This window comes from Eleginops maclovinus, chromosome 20 (genome assembly GCF_036324505.1).
Source record: "Eleginops maclovinus isolate JMC-PN-2008 ecotype Puerto Natales chromosome 20, JC_Emac_rtc_rv5, whole genome shotgun sequence".
In the NCBI taxonomy this organism is placed as follows: domain Eukaryota; kingdom Metazoa; phylum Chordata; class Actinopteri; order Perciformes; family Eleginopidae; genus Eleginops; species Eleginops maclovinus.
Genome location: NC_086368.1, coordinates 27,308,802 through 27,324,877, shown reverse-complemented (window position 1 = coordinate 27,324,877; position 16,076 = coordinate 27,308,802). Strand labels below are relative to the sequence as shown.

Here is a 16,076-nt window from a genome sequence, read left to right as displayed (position 1 = left end):
TATGCCAAGTTCACACTACACGATTTGTAGCCCAATCGGCCGCTCCCAGACGGATTTTGGAGCTCGGGGACGAGTCGGCACTAAATCGGCGTTAAATCGCCGCTCAGCAGTCGGTGTCGGACCGTTATGTGTGAACTGCTCAAGAGACTCCCCGACGCCTGACTGATATCTAGCAAGCTAAATATCTGGACCTGTCGGTGAGTCCAAATCCTGTAGTGTGAAAAGGGCTGTGCCTGGTAATGGGTGCGCCGACGAGCTACAGCCAATGAGCGCGCAAGACACAGGGTGAGGAATGGCCCCGGGGAGGAGTTGCACAACTTTCAAAAAAGACGAAGAAGAAGCGTTGTCCAATACAACAAGTCGACACAGCTGTTTGAAACCTGATTTTGAACTGTAGAGTTGTAGCTAGGCTACACAATTCACTGAAGTTAACGTTAGCTGATGTCGAATCGAATCGAATGGGAGGATGAAACCCTCTTTATTAGTCACATACATGCACACAGCAGAGCACACACAGTGAAATTGGTCCTCTGCATTTAACCCATCCTAGTACTAGGAGCAGTGGGCAGCTATTGTGGAGCAATGGGGAGGGGGGGATTGGAGGTGTCCGGTGCCTTGCTCAAGGGCACCACAGCAGGGCCTAGGAGGTGAACTGGGACCTCTCCAAGTAGCAGTCCACTTTCCATATTTCAAGTCTGTTCGGGGACTTGAACCGGCGACCCTACGATTCCCAGTCCAAGCCCCTACTGACTTGGCCACTGCTGGATGTGCTAACAAGCTTAAGCAAAGTGACTTATTGACAGTTTCTAGGTAAAACATCATAACGTTCGAAATCCGCGGCATTTCCCGTGTCACTTCTCGCGTGTTTTCGTGAGAAAATGTAGTTTGGAGACCAGACAGACTCCTGGGGGACTTCTCCTGGTGACAGGTCGTGTAGTGTGTGACCCCCTGTCGCCGTTCAATCGCGTAGTGTGCACACCACAACGACTTCAAGACTCCCGAGCGAGTTGTGCAGTGTGAACTGGCAAGCGATCGTATGACTTTGAAAGTCGTGTAGTCTGTGCAAGGCGTTATCTATATGCACTCTTGTCCCTACCATGCATGTAAGTAATTCAGCAGCTGGCAGGTTTCCAGTATTAAAGGTTACGTCTGATGTTGCTGTGGTCCTGTCTGACGCCCCAAGGTGTTGTGTTTTGGCAGCCCCTGGATCCATCTTTTAAATATGTTGTTTGTATTCTTTGGATTTTCTATGTTGCCAATTCATTCTCTTTCCAACCTGTTACAAACGGAGACAAACGTGCAATTAGTGATATTGGGCTATATAACTAGACTTGACTGGTTCATTGAAGACTACAAGCTCTGAATATGTATGAACATTTGATTTCCTCTCCTATGGTTGGGTATTCAGGGTTTTGGGTGGGGTTGCTGTGCTTTGTCATGCCTACTCAAAGCCACAATGAAACACAAAATTGTCTCTATTCAGATGCAGGGAAAACCAATAGAACATTTTAATGGCCGTCCCCAGTTTAAGGACAGTCACCATCACAAACAAAAGCATTTTCAAACATATGTCAAGTGTCAGGACGGGAATGTTTTCAGCCCAGGTCCAATAGCACTCGGAGAAAAAGAAGAATCCCATGAATAAAAAGGTCCATTATCGCCATCACTTACCCTGCCCTGTATGGCTGCCTGCAGATTTCCTCACAACCTGGCATTTTGTCATACCGTGGTGTTGCAGTTGGCCTTTTCCCCAATAGCCGTCTTGTTTCAGTGGATTTATGTGAAAATACGCTCCATCGCAGTCCTCTGACAGGCCAAACAGATTTGCAATAAAATAATAAAACAGCTGAGATTGATGACTGAGCGGCTTCCCGAACGCTTGCCCCTGCTATAGCACGAGGAAAGGCACCGCAGCCTGCGACTACTGTCCAATATATTTAATTATTTCTCATCAGAGAAGCTGTGGAAAGCATATTTGAACTTAAGGAGGGTCTACTTTCACACTAGTTTAGAAATGTAAATGTTTTTTAGGCTCAATTTCTTTGTCCTTACAAGTTATGTTACTAACAATTATTTCAATGCAGACCAAGGAAGTGACATGGTTAAAGACATAAGCTGAGAATGAATGCATGTTATGGCATGAAACCACTGAATATAGAAAGAGAAATATGTACAAAACTACAGTATGTACAGCGTACATTAAAATGAAATGTATAAACTATTTGCAATTTTTTCCCAATAATAGAAAACTGATAAGTTACTTTCTTTCCCTACCCCGTATTTTTCTGTCCGCTCTAAGTATTCAGTGCTCCTTATATCTCTAAAAATAGGTCACAATTCCAAGAAGACACAGCAATTAGCGAACACAGCGGGACTCTGTGTTTCAAAATGTACTCATACAGGAGGAAATGGTGCATTTATAAGGGACTATTTTCAGCAGTGGATTAACACACATGTGGTGCAATCCTGAGGATTTACAGCAGCAGTGGACAACATAAACTGATGTATGATGGTATGTGCCTTGAAATGAATGCACACACATACAATTGAGTTCCTTTTTGTACAACACCTATGACTACATAATCAAAAAGGGTTTTTAAAAAGGCAAAAGGAGCATAGATCATGAAAATGGAATTAGCGACATTAACACAAATAAAACTAATGCTTGTAAAAAGCAGTTAATATACATGAAACAAACATGTTACAGGTCATAACCAGCCATCTCTTACCAGTCAACCCACTGGGAGAGATATCACAACGTATAATCACACCTTTTGAGTCCAATTCAATTTAAATACATTTGAACAAAGCATCGAATTAAAGTTCACTTTGCTTTCGAACATCAAAGATCGTCCCATCCTAAATGTCAACGGAATCACTTTGGTTTCAGCAATAGAAAAATCTATGTTGCCAGATTACCGGCAGTATCCCCCTTCTACAAGCAGAGGCAAGTGCCATTTAGATGTTACAATAGCAACATATGAGGTCAACAAAGGAAAACGGTACTGGCAAATCACTTGTGCATTGTCCTGCAGATTGATTGTTTTTCATCGTTGCGACTTGAACACTTTGTCCAGCTTGTCTGAACGCAAAAGTGTGTGTGTGTGTGTGTGTGTGTGTGTGTGTGTGTGTGTGTGTGTGTGTGTGTGTGTGTGTGTGTCCGACAGCCTGGCCTGGATGTCTGGGGTAGACTGTTGAATCTTGATTTTGAGTCTGTTGTTTTCGGTTTTGTGTTCTCTGATGCATGATTATATGAATGCAGCCAAATGTTGCATTTACTGAATATTTAGGGTAATATTGGGCAGCACTTTCTGTGTCATAAACATACTTATATTACTTTTTAATCATCATATACTCATAACTATTTTAATATGCTTTACAAAACTATCCAATAATGCATCATGATAATGATTCCCTGTCACTCTAACATGCGTTGTGGTTGCAAGGTATATTGTTATTCCTATTTAAATAGAAGATTGTATTTTTCTATGCATTACAATCCCTGTTATAATGATTGTAACATACTAAGAAATATATATGAATTGAAAAGAACGATTATACTTTAAAAATAAATCTGCGATGATAAAGTTTTTTGTGATAATTCAACTTGAAGGTTATTTTAAACCGTTTTATAATGTGTTGTGAATATTTGTAAAAAGCACTGTAATCAATGTATACAAAGTGTTGTTTAATTATCATCATTAAAGGCTTTAAGTGAATTATAAAGCTTTGTAAGTTTGTTAATAATGCATTCTCAAAGAAAGTGTCACCATATGTTGTGTCTGGCTGCTTTATCACGTGTTTTCTTAAAGGGTTTTTTTTCCTCTTCTGAGGCTTTGTCTGAAATATGAAAGCAAACATGTTTCAATAATTTCCAAGCTACTTTTTAACCATTTAATGTCAGGGTATATAGGGCGAGAGGAGCCAGTGTAAGATGAAGACAGCATCCGAACAATGTTTACGTCGCCATCTGCTTAATGCAAGAAGGACCACAATAACAACCAAGTGACTGGTGAGTTTACCCGGCTGAATGACACGGTGATGGAAGCTTCTATTACAGCTGAGGGATGTAACTCAGTAAAATGGACTTCTAATTGACAGCGTGTATTGGCTCTGTATATTAGTTGGGAGACAAGTGTCTTGAGGGGGCTTTTCATGTGCCTGAGGATGCCTGACATGTTGGAATTATATCCCCGTTGGTGTTAAAACACAAACCTTAATTGGATTACTTCAGCACAAATTGGCAGATATGAAAAGAGTCAGCAAAGCTACTTCTCACCGTATAGGGAACAATCAAACAGGAGCCTGTCAGCCAAACTACTTGCAAATAAAATTCCAGATTGGCACCGAGCTTGCCAAGCTTTCACCAGGTAAAAAGCCCTGACAGGATCCAAACAATTACAATGCATTCTGGGCGAGCAGCATTTGTACCCCCGCGGACCAGTGCATGAATCAGTGATATCTGTTAGAAGGCTTTCAATTAGAGAAGTGTAATCCAAGCAGCTGTTGCATCGAGCAGCTCCAGCAAGCCAAGAGAAGAAGCATCAGAAAAACGCATTGGCTGCAATTGGACAGAAATATGAAGACGTTTGACGGAAAAAATGATGTTTTAACTCATAGATAAAAAGCTAAAAAAGCCAATTCATTCAGTAGCTGTCCTGCCTTCTATTAGTATTTTGTTTGGAAACGAGATGAGCGTATTCTCTGTATCTTAGTGGTGCAGGAATGATTCCTAAACCTGGAAATAAGTCAGCATTTTAGCACTTTCAGGCTCCATTGTCTGAAGGAAGTAAATGTTCTTATGAATGAGTTTAGGAAATGTTACGTCTTGTTCTACGACTTCAGTAAATACCCTACTGGCAAATATCTGAAACTTTTGCTAACAAGTGACTAAGAAAAGACAACGATCTCCAGACCAGTCTGTCTAGCTTAGCTTTAGCTTAGCGGTGTTGACCTAAGTCTAATGTTTGCTATGTACTTTTGGTGCTTGCATTTACGCTCAAATTAGTATAAAAGTAGTGCTAATATGTGCAGAATTGGTTTAGAAACGTATCTTATTTTCTCTTATATTCCAAAATCAGATTTGAAAAACCACTTTCTACTTTTTGACAAAGGACCTGCAATGCTTACTTCTGGCTCAGCCAACAAAACAACAACAATTACGCAACACTCTATTACCTCCAAAAAGGAATTTTCAGTTTGGTTGGTTTTGTTGTTTTGTTGGTGTGTCACAAAAACAACAACAAAGAAACACTAATGGCCTCATTTTCTTGGAACTTGTTGAAAGGATGAACCGTGAGCCAAGGAAGTGCCCATTCAATCCTGGAGCAGATCAGAATCACGGGGCGGATACAATAATTATTTTTGCACTTATGGATATGGCCTTGGCAGAGGTCTTTGCTCTCCCTTCTAGTCATACCTTTACTAATTCACCCAAAGCATTGCTGCCGTTAGGATGAGAACAAACAGGGACAACTACAAAAAAAAAGAGTCTTCCTAATAGAATTGCAATGACCTTGAAATGAGGCGTAAAGGTAGGGCTCTAATCAACATACAATGAAATGTAGTCTCCAAGATGCAAACCTGTCACACTCCCCACAGCCTAACCTACACTGGTCACACCTCGGCACTGCAAAGCATCACTTGGAAATATCTCACATTGTGGGAGATGTGAGGTGTTGATTACTACAACAGAGGTACCATACCATCTGGACCCTACACAGCTCAAGCCCAACCTAACAACATCTGAAAACATGCCAAACTTTACAATCTCATTGACTTTTTCTTTTGTAATCAGCCAGCCAGATCTCTCGCCAATTGGGTTTAAATATCATTAACAATGAGAGTGTATTGTGTTACCTCCAGAGTGTGCTGGAGGGCCGCACAGCAGAACCACTCCTTGGCCTTCGCGCACTGAAACAGAGCTTCTTCTGTGGGTCTTGAAGTTTTCCAAGTCTGAAAAATAAAAGAAGGGGAAGTGAGTAAAAGAAAATCACCCCAAGTCAGAGGCTGATTCATCTGAACCTTGAACACATTGAAAGCACTGTCATGAACAAATTATTATTTTTCTTTACCCTGTTTTTCCTGCCTCTTCTTACTCTGATTCAAGGTCAAAGCCTATGGAGCCTAAAGCCGTGTGCAGCAGGTGGAAGAACACTCACAACAGGATGCCGGTTTATTATAGAGCTCACTCAGATAAACTCACCATACTCTCACAAAGTACCGGAGAGTTCTTGGCCTATTTTTCCTTTAGACTGTGAGAAAACAAGGCTTAGGCCTGACAAATACAGTTCTTGTAAACTCCAAGGGGCCAAAGTTCAAACCCAGAGTGTTTGTGAGGCAGCAGTCCAAACCACTGAACCGCTGCGCCAGCTCTATAGACGAAGTTTACACAAATACAGCAACACCATTATCCTCTCTGTGCTAGTGCAAGAAACGTTTTCTACAGTGACATTTTTTTCTAGGCTGGTAAATAGCCTTTGGCTTTGCCTCAGGACAAACCACCAGTCTGTCTGCTTCTGTGGATATGGTGGATATCCAAGACTCCTTGTGATGTTGCTTCAAAAATCTGAACGATGTGAATTAAAGGTTTCCCAATGGGGACTTTTGCTGGAAGGAGAAAGAAACAACTTGTACATAAGTTTCAAAAGTTATGAATGAAAAGAAGCAACGCCAGGTAGGATGAATAAATGCTGAACCAACCCAAACCAAACAAACAGGCCTTCATATCATCAAATGTTGCATTAAGATGCACTTCCGTATGAACCATACTGTAATACTTAATAAAGATTCAAGATTCAAGGCTTGATTCTCATATGCACAGTAGCTACAGTGTAGATATGGCAATGAAAAACTTAAATCCCAGGCTCCTCCATCAATGCAAGATATATAGGATATATATGGGGCATCAAACCAATAAAAATACTGAAAAAAAGAACAGAATCAAATTAAAATAGTGCAAGAAGAAGTCTATATACATGTAAATGGAATATGATGTATACAAGAACAGAATGTCAAATGAAAGACTGATTATTATCGTGTATTCAGATAAATAAATGGCACGATGCAAACACATGAACTTTGCAGAGCTCAGGTGTTTAGTAGTCTTATAGCCTGTGGAATGAACTATACTATATATTAGACTACATTATCAAAAGGTTGGACCATTTTGTTATTACGAATTCAGATCAATTACAGCGTGAAGAGTACTCTATCGCCAACAACTGTTTATGAGCATCACATGATATACAATATGCTTTAATGTCGGATCTAGTTTGAAATGTTTCTTTCATCGCAGTAGTTCTGTTTGCAAGATCAACAAGGACACATATTTAAGAAAAGAATGGCCCAATCAACACCAGAGTCTATGCTCCAAAAGAAGGAGTGTGTGTGTGTGTGGGGGGGGGGTTCTATTCTACACAATAGCCCCTTAAAAATATGATTTCACAGTGTTGTATAATTGCTAATGTCCAATTACATTTCCCGTCGGTGCACGTCTTGATGAAATTATTATTTCACACAGAATGAAGCCTTCCCTGATTGAACCAACATCATGCAAAAAAGAGAAGGTGTGATAATACACACAGTTAATGGTTGCTTCCCAAGGTATCAGTAGCACCTGCTATGTTTCCATTAAATATCCAAGCCCCAATTTGTGCTTCCTCCCTTGTTGAAAGATAATATGTGTGTGCTTTCATTTATTTTCCCTGTTTGAAAAGTCAATTTCAGTGGGGCCATGCTGAACTGCACGTGAAGGAGGACATACTCTTATACCTGCCAGTTAATTGCATTCTGCTAGAGACAGAGTAGAGTGAGTGGGAAAATTAAAAAAGGACTATTACTGTACCCTGATCTAGTAATTGTACATTCCACATAATGAATGGAAGCCTTGCCTGAGCTAAAGGTATTATAATAAAATAATAAAACGGGTCAAATCTATAGTGACACACACCGACTAATATGAGGCAAACAGCAATCTGCAGCCATGGCCGCTAAGCAGAGAGGGTTGCTGAGGCGCGTCACACATGAGGGATTTTAATAGCTCTGGTGGTAATCAGGTTACCCTTCATTCATCGCGCCCATCACCGCAGAACATAACAAAGCTATCCCTGCTACGGTTCTGGCACCAGCGGTAATGTTAAATTGAACACAATTTCATTTGACAATTGATGGAAACAATAGCGGGTCATTACCGCTTCCAATAACTAGCTGCACTAATGGTGTATATCCTGGTAGAGCTCCATGAAAGTAATTCACAAACACACGGAAGTCTCATTGATAACACCGGTTGGATCGGGGGGGAATGTTCTTAATGCAACTACTTTAAGCTGGGAACAGCCATGTAATTTAATTTTGGGCCGTAATTTCAATCAAACTGTACACATGAATCAATTACAGCAATTTGTAGTAGCATGGCAACATTATTAAATTAGCTTCAAAAAGCAATCAGTACTTCCTATTTATCCTATTTGCTAAAACAACAACAACTAAAGTATGTTTGTATGATAATTAAACAGCAATTTCTTCGACGCCTGTGCCTAGGATGTATTATAATTAATGTATTATAATCGGGATATAGTTCTGAACAATAAGTAATACTCATAAACATCCTTGAAACTTACATAAAACAAATCATCAATCAATTAAAAGCAATGACTAATGACTAATGACTAATCTTCACAGGTGTTGGACACACACTTCCCTCAGATCACAGAGTACTATCGTTCCCGCAGCTGTTACATATATTTTTTTGAAGCGTAAGGTAATTAAAATACATTGCAGGCGGGGCATATTTCACTATAAGCAAAGACAATATGAACAACAACAAAGAAAATAGTGAAATGAATGTATTTGGTTGATTGTCAGTATTATCAATTATAATCAAATGTGTGTTTATAGATATTATACTTTGGATATTAATACATGGGTTCTGTAAGCAGAGGACAATGCGTTATATGGAGGAGGATTTGGGGCCCACATGATAACAAAAATTGAGATTTGTTAGAAATCTGTGAAAAAGTTTCATTCATTCAAAAGTATGAATGTTTTTTTCGAAGAATATTTCGACTACAGTCATAATTCAGACTTTTTTCCCCCCAGAAATCACTTTTTGATCCCAAGAAAATTCACAATACGGCCCTTACCCTGTTCCACACTGTGCACAGTTAGTATGTTTATAATGAATTTCACGGAAAGAAAAACTCATAATTGTAACTTTAGTTTGTTGTTTGTGTCTACTTTAAGGTCGAAGTGCATTTAAAGATGCTTTGAACAAAAAGACAATCAACAAGAAAGTAATATAAGAAGAAGCGTTGGTCTCAAATGCATCCATACATATTATCCTAATTGGAAGAATTAACCTTAATTAACCTTGCTCTGTGATACGCAGCATACTCTGGGAGCAGCGGTGCGGACACGAGGGCTCTCTTCTGCCAACCTGCTCCTTGCAAAATTGCAACCAATCCACTTTAAAATGAGATTACTGATTAGTTCAGCTCCAAGTGATCTAAATGTAAAATTATTGGGCTCAGTGATTTATGAAGAGGACTATAAGGTCAGTTAATATATGTCATATTGGCTGCCGGACAAGTCAATTAAGAAACAGCCTTTGATTATTTCTTTAAACATAAATCTCCTCTTAACCCATGAGCAGAGTTTAACTAATAGCTATTTGAGACTCTTAAGCCCTATTAAGAAACCGACTCCTAATACTGTTCTGAAGATTAATGCCAGATTTGGCACTTTAGGGTCACGTCGATGTGTCTACCTCAGGGATGTGGAAACCTGATGCAAAACCCCCTTTCAAAGTGTTAACAGACACGTCCTTTTTTTTTGGCTTTTACTTATCACTATGAAAGTTAATGTAGATTGCACATTGTAATGGCTGTGAGATAATGACACCATTGGCGTTTAGATGGTTTCGCTCTGCCTTCGGGTCGCAATCTCCCCGGAAAATGAAGGTTCCATCTACAGCGCAATGGACGAGGAAAACACTTGTGTCTTTACTGATGAAGGTCATAAAATAATAATGAAGAGGCCGTGTAGTCGGAATCAAGACGGCAAAGTCTTTATTGCTCTCTCTTTGTCAACGGCAGCGCATTACAGCTAAACTCCTTCCATTTTTACCTTTGACAATACAAGTGGTAGATGTAAACACTGCATCGATGCTTACTAGAGTGCATTCCGCCGTAAGAAACCCAAGGAAATAGTTTTAAACCTCAACAAGATCAAGTTATAGACAGAGGAACAACTGGAATATTCCTAGGAAAAAAGCATACTTGACAGAGAAATCAAAGAAGGCAAATTAGGGATAATGATTACATTGTACTTATTAATACTTCTAGATGTTTGATGCCATAAATATTGGAACTGAGATTCTAGTTCTTTGGAATTATTATTGTAGCTGCCCCAGCCCTAACCCTATTTTTTTTAGTTCAGTTTGTATTTGAGTGTGTTTCTGTATTTTAACAGGGCTTTATAACTCCTTTTTAAAAGTTCTTTGAGTTTTTGAGAACATTTTTAACATTCCTTTATCCTCCTCCGAAGCGCTACGCCTTTCCCTCACCAAACCCTAACCATTTTACGTTAACGATAAATATATGTCCATTGACTTTCATATGAAAAAGCCCAGGAATGTTCTTGTTCAAATGAAAATCAACGGAGAGAATAGAAGTTATCGATGTCTCCATTGCTGAGTTTCTCTTAAAATGGGTGCTAGGTGTCCTGTGTTCTCTGTAGCTCAGAAAGGTTGTTGGCTTTGACGCAAACAAGAAGACATTTGAAATGATGAAGGATGACCACCAATCAGAGACCGTTTTCCATCTATTTACCATTATAGTCGAGCTACAATTATTTCCTAAATATACTCTCAGTACTACTAATGTAGATGTTAAGCAAACATCTGCGGTGACACTTCACTTCTTATTTTACCCTCTGAGCCTCTGGGGTGTTTACACCTCAGCTTAGTCAGTACAGAAAAAAAAAACACCATCTTGGAGAGCTTGAGGAAAGCTGAGGAAATGTGGAAACATTTGTATGAGTCCAGCGCTGAGTTTAGCAAAGCAGGGCAATAGTTCACATTGCCTCTGCTCCAACCGAGCGAGAGCACTACAAGCCGCATTGATGGAGTTGGAGTCCAAGGAACAGGTAGTGTTTGTGCTTCAGTTGCCCACCAGCTGCAACAGAAACCCACTGTGGTGCAGTGGGTTTCATCAAGGACTGTTTGTGTTTGTGTGGAGAGAGCGCAGGTGTGTGAATTTGAAGGACTCCAAACTTCAATATATGATATGAAAGAGAGTGATAGAGAGGAATTGGTGCTTTTGGCTTTGCAGCGTACTCTGAATATCAAGAAGTGAGCATAGGGTACACATTGTGCTCAATTATTATCTCACACCATGACTGACGATGGAGCGGAAAGCTTTGCTGAATATCGTTTTTCCTTACTGACGTCACATGTGTTTATGTACATAAGACACGAGGTTTTTCTGCTACATTGCCAGTGAACAGACATGATATTTTCTTGACTTCAGTTTTGACTGACATGTTTGCTTGATACGCATCACCTGTTTTCTATCCTTACCTGTCAGAAATCCGTCCACTGTCCTATGTATTTCATTTCCCTGTCTGGATCCTGAATATTGACAGCTTCTGTGAATGCAGTCTTTGTTTTTAAATGTTCTGTTCTCCCTTGGAAGAACTCTTCACCCCTGTTTAAGAACCACTGAAACACGCCTGAAGTTCCCAACATGGGGTCTGGGAGTAATGCAAGCAAGGCAGTAGCTGTAATTGAGCATAACTTATAACCCTTATACAGTAAGTACACTTTGGTATGGATCAAAGTAAAGCTTAAAGAGAGTAAATATTGGACTACCATTCCCTACATGGTCTTTATTAAAGAATCAATGTCCTCCAATGTCATGTAGGACACTGAGGAATGTTGTTTTCAGCTGTTCTATTCAAGACATTGGATTATTAAAAAAAAGAATAATGATTCTCGACCAGACGACAAAACGTTTCTGGGAGCAACAAACCTTTTAACGGTCATCTGAAACCCAGAAAAGCATTTCAAAAATCGGTGTCCTCGTCTCAAAGTCAATGGTTTTTGAACGCGTTTGTGGTTAGAAGCCTGCAATAAGGTCTGCGGTTAACACAAGCTGGAGAGATTGGACCGTTATTACCCTAGTCGTGTATGTCCTAAGCTTATATGTGTCAATAAAATGTCAGCCCAAAGAAATATGTAAACCCTGCAAACACTACAACGTCCACAACCAGGTTGATTCTTTACTGTGATTGCATTTAATCAAGTGCGTTCCACCCCCTTTTCTCCACAAGGACTGTTTACCTGCATACACCAAAAGCTCACTTAAATGTGATTGGTCCACACAACAGATACAAATCACTGCTGTTGAATTTGCTCAAAGAAATACAACTTTCGATAATGGGTTGCAGGTTGGCATTTGCTCCTAACACATAATGGAATCACTTAGCCGGAGCAAATGCAGTGCACGGCTTATTGCAATATTACGACCAATCCAATGTCATTTTGATTTCTGCTAGCAGTAAACAACAATTTCTGATTCCCAAGTAGACTTATGATAAGCCATCAGTTCCATGTAAGTATTACAAAAGCTCCATAATTTGTCAGACCTGAATGATAAACAAGCATTAGCTGAAATACTGCCGTCACATCTACTCCTCCAAGTAATACGACTCCTGCTTCTTGTGTTCGACGTCTCAAGTGTGAATTATTTACACACCGTCAAAGCGGGAAAAGAAGTGCAGGATTAAACCGCTCATAACATGTACATTCACTCATATGATTTATGAATGTGTTTGTCCCTGCTCCTTACTGGAAAAACAACACGCCGTCTCCACACCAGAATAATTGAGCGTCTAAGTGCAGTCCATAGATAAGATGACAAATCTCCCGTCCATAGTCATTTCTACTTTGCAAATCACTGTCCCTCCAAATTATTGCTGTAAAAAGTCCCTGACACCGGCAGAGCGGCAACCAACTCATAAAACGTGCGAAGATGTCTAAAGATCTGAATTTAAAACGCTTTCTTGGAGGTTTATGATGTGTGTAGTGTTCAATCTGTTTAAATTAGGCCATTTATTTTTATAGCTTGTGATATTTTACAGATTGCTCCTTTCCACTAGGTTTTTTTTTAAGGAACGCTTGCCGTCTGGTTATCTCTAAACTGTCACTCAAAGGTGATTCATGTAGCATGGCTAATTGACTTCCATGTTGTCAGTTGGTTTTATCTCTGTTTGGTGATCAGAGATCGCTGATGAGAGCTCGGAGCTGAAATATCTGCTCTGCTTTTCCTTCACCTCTTTACCTTTAGCTGCATGATTTTTTTTTTGCTGTCTCTTAGAAGACAATGGGAAGAGTCTTTTCTTATCCAAACAAGGCTTTAAATAATGTACAAAATGCATTTGGTTGAGTCTTTTTTGGAAAATCCGACCACTCCAAAATGGCAACAGAAGCTTTTTCTTTTTGAGTAGCCAAACCACTTACTTTCATCTGAAGGCCCGATAGAAGGTTAGATAAAAGCACCCCAGCCTCCCAAAAATACGAGGCTATAGTACAAAGTGAACAAGAGACATCTAAGGTACTGATTTTATTCCCCAAAAAAAGTATTTTTGGCATTATTTTTGGCTGAGATCAAAGCTGTTGTGATTTGTGAAGTGGCCATGTCGACTTCACTAAAGCCGCTGATTGTCTCTGGCCAGATCCACAGACGTGGCCTCGCCCGTGCTGAAAGCATGCTGCAAACCTGGTAAAATCCAACACCCCTACCCCCCCTATCCATCCATCCACTCTCAACAGTGGAAAAAAAAGAAGCATTGTTGTGAAAAGGGCTCGGGGAGAGCGGCGGAAAAACATAATTTCAGATGCAGGGAGGACATCGTGGGGGGGCTTCACCAAAGGCATGCTTTTTTAGAGCGCACACAGCTGTGCACATGTTCACTTTGAGTTCAAAAGAAAGCATGAAAGCATACGGTTTGCCTGAGAGGGACATCTCAAATAACATGTCCATTAGATTTGTCACATAAAGTAACTTCAGTGAGCGTAACTCCTTTTACATTTTCAATAAAACATGTTCCGCACCGAGCGTACTTACACAAAGGCTACAGCGGCTAACAATGATTAATCGCCTCCGAACGCGTAAACGTGATGCCCCATCTAAAGCCATTAGCATTAATTATTGCGAACCTGGGCTGACATTACAAACAATGATCCAGATTAGGCTGATGATCACATCCCAGACATATGAGGTTTCTAAATGCCACACACACTTATCATACTTCAAACAAGCCCGTCCAAGCGTGAACAGGAGATTCATTACAACCTGCGACTCCTCAAGGATGCTCTTTGTCTTCAAGTGGATGCTAGCTAGTATGTGTGTGCATGTGTGTGTGTGTGTGTGTGTGTGTGTGTGTGTGTGTGTGTGTGTGTGTGTGTGTGTGTGTGTGTGTGTGTGTGTGTGTGTGTGTGTGTGTGAGTGTGACTGCTCTGCTTGTTAGATAATACAATCACATTTTAATATACGGAGGTAATGAGTTGATATTGAGAGAGTTTCAGAGAGGTGTCGATTCATCTCTATTGCCATTTTGGGGTTTGTTTAAGATGCTACGATATTTAATTTCATAGCATTTATTAATGAATGGGGTGGACAGAATATTATAAATAATTCTCCGTACAACAAAATCAAGCAGCACCACAAACCTCAGCCTCCAAAATACCTCTCTTCATATTATTAATATGTAAGCATAGCCTTCGTAAATGTATCTCTAGTGGTACACCACGGTAAAGATTCCTGGGTGTACCTGAGAACCTGGCAACTAAGTCGAATAAATGCTGTTTTGTATTTGTATTTTAAAAAGGTAACAATGAATGGATTTTTGCAATCAGCTTTAAAAGCAAATTACTCAATTCAAATACTTTATTTATCCCTCGGGGGGAATTTGAGACGAGCTAGGGTTTGTAAACATATAATCACAGAAAAACAAGTTCAATTGTAAATTCAATGCGGACCAACTGTGACCAATTCTGCAAAAATCCAACACATACCGGGTGAAATTACCTTCAGCATCAGAGTCACATATTTTAAAAGAAAGATAAAAGAAGTCCCACGATTCTGCAGAGATGGGGACAGTGGTACATACTTTGGATGTTTTTTCATTCAGCGGGAGATGATTTTGCTATGAAAACAAAAGCTAATTTAGAGCCACAGAACAGTCAAAGCAACGTGACCGTCCCCAGAAGAAAAAAAGACGGTATTAGTTGTTTCATAAATGCGTGAAAACCACATGTTCCCTCATTCAAATTCAAATGTTTTCCTACCAAACCCTAGGAACAGATTTCTAATCATAGAAACTGATTTATTTTTTAATAGGGATTTTAAATGGTTGATGAAAACACAGAAAAATTACACATCAGAAAAAATCATGGACTAAGAAATTTAAGGACTAACAGGAAGTCATTTAAACAACATACACATTAATATTGAACCTTTATGCCTCGATTTCTCAAACCTGATCTGACCTCGATAGAAGACAAAAGTCTCGGTGTCAAAAAATGATATATATTAGTAGTATTCTTCGTCCATTTGAATCATTTTAAACCAACACCAGTCCTGATCACAATTGCCAAATATGCCAAAAAAAATTAAGAAGTGTAAACATTTAAACGTCAGGTTTTTGAGTTAATGCCATTGATTGGGGGGGGGGGAAAAACCCCTCAAATCTGCATAATTCTACCAAATATCAATTGTTAACAACGACACTGATTAAATATCACACAGAAAATCAAGCAGGTAAATATCCTCAAGCATAAGGCCTATTTCTAAATGTATTGTCTTCTGAAGATGTAAGGAAAAGGACTATTAGTTAACCTATTAACATTGGATTTGTATCCTCTCCTATAGCATATCATCTAAAAGGCAATACAACCACTATCACATTATCACCATCTGGATGGTGTGCTACATATCTCATAGGGGAGGTGCACAGGAAGGCCTAAGTATGTGCTCCCACCTCATAGCAGGTCCTCAAGAGGGATATCTCGATAG

General features: G+C 39.7%; 1 protein-coding gene across 1 annotated transcript in view; it reads right to left on the bottom strand.

The window, feature by feature from the left end:
• cntn4 (contactin 4) overlaps window positions 1-16,076 on the bottom strand; it is a 144,130-nt gene that overhangs the window by 74,961 nt on the left and 53,093 nt on the right. Inside the window, exon 5 of the mRNA XM_063910286.1 lies at window positions 5,860-5,955. Coding sequence (XP_063766356.1) covers window positions 5,860-5,955 — 96 coding nt within the window. The remainder of the gene's footprint in view (window positions 1-5,859; window positions 5,956-16,076) is intronic.